The sequence below is a fragment of the Glycine max genome, chromosome 15 (assembly GCF_000004515.6).
Source record: "Glycine max cultivar Williams 82 chromosome 15, Glycine_max_v4.0, whole genome shotgun sequence".
Taxonomy (NCBI): domain Eukaryota; kingdom Viridiplantae; phylum Streptophyta; class Magnoliopsida; order Fabales; family Fabaceae; genus Glycine; species Glycine max.
In genome coordinates this window covers 31,783,864-31,790,003 of record NC_038251.2, presented here as the reverse complement: position 1 = coordinate 31,790,003, position 6,140 = coordinate 31,783,864, and the positions used below count along the sequence as shown (strand labels likewise).

The following is a 6,140-nucleotide window of genomic DNA, read 5'->3' as shown; positions in this document are numbered from 1 at the left end:
CCAATCCATTCTCCTCTTTTCAGTGCACGAGCGATGACTTAGGAGCGGACATGGATGTCTTGTGTCTTGTTGGAACAAGTGTGAAACCAACCAAACACAGAGGGCGGGTAAGCAACAGATGATCCGTGCGCTACTCTTCTCGCACCTTCGGTCAAATGTGTCAAATAGATCTGCCAAGACAGCTACCACCGGACTTTCCTTACTATGGTGGTAGGCAAGGAAAGCGTCGATTGCTGCTAGGTCTATCAAACCATCCACGTTTGGAAAGAGGACGACCCCAAAAATTATTAAAGCTAACACATCCATAAACGGGACCCAGTCTCCTTGATTGGCCATACCCCTCGCCTTGTCTTCTAGGTACTTCTGTGGTAGGCCCGCTATGCCGTTCCGAGTCTGTTTTATGCGGTCCAAACCTCTGGCTGAATCCTTGACCACAGTTGCAATTCCGCTCAAAGAGGGGAGACACCCGGAGGAAAGATATGGTTTCCTTCCCCCGAGAGGACATCCTAGAATTTCCTCAAATTCTTCAATGGTTGGTACTAATTGGAAGTCCCCGAATGTGAAGCATCTCAAGGGCTGGTCGTAGTATTGGGTAAGTGATGCAATGGCTTCTATGGACACCTCTGCTATGGTCAATTCTAAGATTTTTCCGTAAGTCTTGCGGAAGGCTTGCATTTGGAGGGGTTCCATCAACCGCCCTAATTCCTTGATGCTGGTGGTATCTGGGCTTTTGACCTTGACTTGGTAGAACCTCTTGCCGGTTTGATTTGTTCCCATGCTTACTAAAGTGAGATAAAAGCTGGTGCAAATCAAAACTCCGATATCTCATGGGTGGAATGGATGAATGCATGATGGAATGCATATGACACGGATGCAATCTAGGAATGCGGGGGTCCGGGGAATTTGTCCCCTTCTTAGATACGACGTCTAGGGGTAGCAAAATGCCCCAACGCACGTTTTTAAGAAGGCGACACGGACCCTCCGTTGGTTTGTTTACAGTAGGGATCAAGACAGAACCCATATGCAATGCCTATGCAAAAGACACAATGCGGGAATGTACACAGTATGACAATATTTACTGAACATAAGCAAAAGGGTATATGATACTCATGCATGGCAGTGTGAAAAATGGCACGCAGCGTGTTTGCTTCGTGCCCCTATCTAAGGGACCTATAAGGGAGAGAACTAACTAGGCTTTTAACAATAATCCCCAAGGTAGTTATATCTCTCTTGATGGTTTCTAGAGGTATCATCCCCTTTGAAGAACATATTGTAGCAGTAGGGACTACTAGCAACAATAGGTTTTCAAAGAGAAAAGCTCTAGATGAGGGTTCACTGTAATCAAGCAAGTCGGAGACCTAGCATGATCACAGATTCACCTCCACTCCTTATGTTCCCATGAACCCGGGTATAGGGCCCTTTTTCACTCACAGTGTGTGCAAATAGTGTTGGTGTTTGTGTGCATCAAATGAATAAATATTTACCTCATGCATACATTCTAAAACACACTAAAGCAACAAAATAGTTTATATACATAAGAACATAAGACAAATAAAGGGAAACCAACAAGGGAGAAAGTCATGATAAAACATTGCACAAGATTAAATGGCCTAACTCTCAAAAAAAAGTCCCCAGTGGAGTCGCCAACTGTCGCAACCTACCCTTCGGCGGGAGGGCGACGTGTGACTCGCGGGATGCGTGTTCCACGAAAGGAATACGCGCGGAGTCGCCACCAACGTTTATTTGAGGAAAACGTCGGAAAAACCGGAAAAGGTGTGATCTACGAACTTTTAAGTTGAAAGGTTCGGGAGTTGTATTTACGCACGGGGAAGGTATTAGCACCCCACGCGCCCGTCCCAAGGGACGGCAGCCTTTAATCGAATGTGCAAACATGACTTTGATTTTTTTGTTCCCTTTTATGTTCTTATATCCTTTATACCCTTTTTATATTTTTTTCCTTTTTTGTGGTCGACAAGGGTGTTTCCCTTTGCTCCTACGTATTCCTCAATTTGGGATGAGAAAATCAGACCTACGTAGTTCTTTCTTATCAAGTGATTCTTTTTTACTTAAGTGGTGATCATTTTAAGGCGTTGGACCTTAAAAATGATCCATTTTACTTAGTGAGAAAATGAAATGACAAACTTCAAAAGCCTATTTTTGTGGACGAGCTTGACTAGGCGAGTTGATTTTAGCCTTAGTTTCACTTTAGTTATTAATCAATTCGGTTAAGAATGAAAAATCCCAAAGAGAAAACGTCCGATTGATTTTCCGCTTTATTTTACTAAAAGATGTCTTTTTGATTATTATATTATTTTTTACCTCTTTTTGATTTCCAACGTGGTTACGGCATGACCGAACGGTCGGAATTTATTTCAACCGAAGCTAAAGGATAATACAATTCAAACGTTCGGTGGAAATTTATTTTATTTTTAAGTTAAGCGAGAAATGACTTAAGAAAAATGGCTTAAGCACGTCAACAGGGGGTATAAAAAGTAAACAAAACGAGAATCAAAATGCACGAAACACAATGTGGACCACTACGGGTACATAGAATGAATCGAGAAGCTTGGTTCGAGGTACTTACCCGTTGAAGATCGAAGAACGATGAAGAACGAATGAAGAACGTCGAAGAACGGTTCAAACCTTTGCGAGATTCCTCACGGAAAACGTTACGGAAACGTTTCGGAAGCGCCTCGGCTTAGATTTTCTTCACGGAAACAATTTTTCCAAGCAAATTCGAAAGAGAGAGAAGTGCCTAAGGGGCCGGGATCCCTTCCTTCTTGCATTCCTCCCCTATTTATAGCAAAATAGGGGAGGTGGTTGCCGCCCAGCTCGCCCAGGCGAGCTCAGCTCGCCCAGGCGAGCAGGGTTGCTTCCTCCAGAAGCAACCGCCTTCTGGAGGAATCTTCTGGAGGGCCCAAATGGGCCTGGGTGCTATTTGCACCCCCATTTTTACTAAGTACACCCCCCTCTGCTGTTTTTTGGTGATTCTTTTTTCGTAAAGTTACGGAAACTTACGAATTTCGTAACGATACTTGTTTTCTTTCCGTAATGTTACGGAACCTTGCGGATTACATAATCATCCCCTTTTTGACTTACGAAATGTTACGGAACCTCACTTAATTATGCAACGATGCTTCCATTTGATTTCCGGTGTGTCACGGAAACTTACGGATTGTGCATCAACATTTTTTTTGGTTTTTCGGCATGTCCTGGAATTTCATAAATTGCCTAATGAGGGGTGCCAAGCACCTCACAAGGACCAAAGAATGGTCGCATGTCATCAAGCAAAGGTCCCCGGACGAAATTAGGGTATGACACTCTCCGGCAGAATGTTCTGGCTGAGGATGTTATCTGCGTAATGGTCCCAAGCATCCCTTGATACAAATCTGGATGAGTCATAACTGGCGTGGGACAATGAAGTTGTCGCTTTTCTCTTATGGGGAGCCATCTGCAACACAAAAAAATCAAAACACAAGATTAGACAAAAAATTATTCAATTTAAAAAGCAGAAAATAAAACTGAAAATCAGTCTGGGCACTTAGCGCAAGAGACTCGCTTAGCGCGCCTTAGGAAAAACTACTCATGCGCTAAGTGTGATAGCCATGTGCTTAGCGAGTGAACACATATCCAATTTTTTCTGCAGAATTGGCTTAGCGAGCAGGCTCGCTAAGCCCAATTCCATAAATTTTCAAAACAGATAAGGATTTGCGCTTAGCACGGCATGGCGCACTTAGGGCGACTACTCTACTGAACAACACTAGCTTAGCGAGCCAACAAATAGAAAAACAGAGAGATAATTGCACTTAGCGTGACAGGGCACGCTTAGCGCACAACAAAACACAGAAATTTCTAAGTGTTGGAGAACACATTACTCGCTTAGCGCATAGATGCGCTTAGCGAATTCATAAGCAATTGAACTTTCAACCAGAGAAGATGAACGTGCTTAGCGGGATAGGGTCATGCTTAGCGAGTTCATCTGGAAATCTAAATGTTCAACAGAAATGATGAACTCGCTTAGCGCACTCATCGCGATTTCCAGAAAAATAGGGGCTTTCTTAACCCCTCAATTAGGCCTCTATTAAGCCATCTAAACCTAAGAAAAACAAGCACATTGTATACATAATAAAACCCTAACCTCTACTCTAACTAGCAACTAAGCTAAAAGCATGAATCAAGACAACGATCTAAACCTAAACAGTAGCTAAGTCAACTAACCTAAAGTTTAAAACTTTTAAGAAAATAAGGACAAGGTTGAAACACTTACTTGAATTGCTGAGATTAAGTGTGCAAAGGAAGAAAAAACTACAGGCAATTTGGAAATGAAAGCAAGGTGTAGAAAAATGTAGGGAAGGAGGAGATGCTGAAGAGAGTGGGGTGGTAACTGCCAAAGGCAGTTACGCCTCCTTACATTCTGCAAATTTTGATTCTCTCGCTTAGCGTGTAGACTTGCTAAGCGAGCCCAAAGTGACGTTTGAGTTTTTAAACATGCACGCTTTGCGAATCTGCTCGCTAAGCCCAATTCAAAGATTTAAAATTCCAGAGAAGTTTTTGGGCTTAGTGCGAAGATACGTGCTTAGCGGGTTCCGCAGATCTGATTGGCCTGCAACTCGCACTTAGTAGGCAATGGCCACGCTTAGCGAATAAATTGCTACTTAAATGCAGAGAGTGGGTCTCGCTAAGCGAGCTCGCTTAGCGTAATTCTCATAAATTCAATTCCAGAAAGGTTTGCTTGCTTAGCGAGCGGCTGTGCGAAGCCCAATTCGAAAGAATTGAAATCTAGAGAAGTTTTTAGGCTTAGCGCGGAGCACACGCTTAGCGAGACCACTATAGCCAATGATTAGGGGTTAAGGCGCTTAGTGCAAGGACAACTTGCTTAGCGCCTGTAGAGAATTTCGCTTAGCGTAAGGGCTACGCTTAGCAAATGGACTTCTGAAAATTTTCTAAGTTAACTTTTTAGTCCATAGCTCAAGAAAGCTTTTGAAACCCTTTTTGTCAATGCAATGCATGCTGAAATATATTCCCACAATTAAAGTTAAATGTTCAAATAATGAAAATGAAAACAAGAAAAGAATAAAATAAGTTGGGTTGCCTCCCAGGAAGTGCTCTTTTAACTTCACTAGCTTGATGCATAAGTCTTTGTCAGCCCGAATCAGTCTTGGTTCTCTCCTTCAGAACCTTCTCTTCGCTCTCCTTCACCTCTAGACAAACATTCTGGTCCAACAATGTCCTTTCTTCATCAAATAGCTCAAAGCTAATCTTTTGGTCTTCAATACCCATTTCTAGCTTCATCTTTCCCATGTCTACTACACAACTTGTAGTAGCCATAAATGGACATCCCAAAATTAAGGGAATATCTGTATCTTTCTCTATGTCCATTACCACAAAGTCAGCAGGAAAGATAAAGTGTTTGACCCCAACCAAAACATCCTCTATTACTCCATAGGGTCTGGTGATGGAGCAATCTGTTAACTGTAAAGTCATCCTAGTCGGCATTATCTCCAACTCTCTAAGCCTCCGACACATGGAAAGCGACATCAAATTAATAATGGCTCCCAAATCAATAAGAGCCTTGCCAACAAAAACTTCATCTATAGAACAAGGTACAGTGACGCTGCCTGGATCCTTATGTTTTGGTGGAAGTATGCGTTGAATTACGACACTGCAGTTCCCCTCCACAACTATGGTGTCACTATGGATGTACTTGTTCTTCTGAGTTAGCATATCTTTCAGAAATTTAGCATAGAGCGACATATGCTGTAGAGCTTCTCCAAAGGGCATGGTAATTTCTAGCTTCTTGAAAATATCCAGAAATCTAGCTAGATGTCTTTCTTTGTCCTTCCTAGAAGGTACTAAGGGATATGGTACTTCTTTCCCTTCAGCTGGAGATGCTTCTATCTTTTTCTCTCTAGCACACTCACTCTTGGTCTTTTTCTTCTCTTATTTTCTTTCTTTTTCTTTTTTCTCATTTTTTTCATTTTCTTTTTCTTTTTTCTCATTTTTTCATTTTCTTTTTCTTTCTCTCTTTCTTTTCCTTCTCACTTATTTCTTTTTCACTCACTATTATTGGTATTTCCTTCTACTGATCATCTTCTGCTTCCACTTCTTCCTCAGTCTCACTCAAAGGTTCCACCACTGGG

The 6,140-nt window shown here is 42.1% G+C and overlaps 1 protein-coding gene across 1 annotated transcript; it reads right to left on the bottom strand.

Moving 5' to 3' along the window:
• Positions 1-5,142: 5,142 nt before the first annotated feature.
• On the bottom strand, positions 5,143-5,781 carry LOC102665431 (uncharacterized). Its single transcript, XM_006598469.1, has one exon. The coding sequence runs from the start codon at positions 5,779-5,781 to the stop codon at positions 5,143-5,145; it is 639 nt and encodes a 212-aa protein (XP_006598532.1).
• Positions 5,782-6,140: the final 359 nt, after the last annotated feature.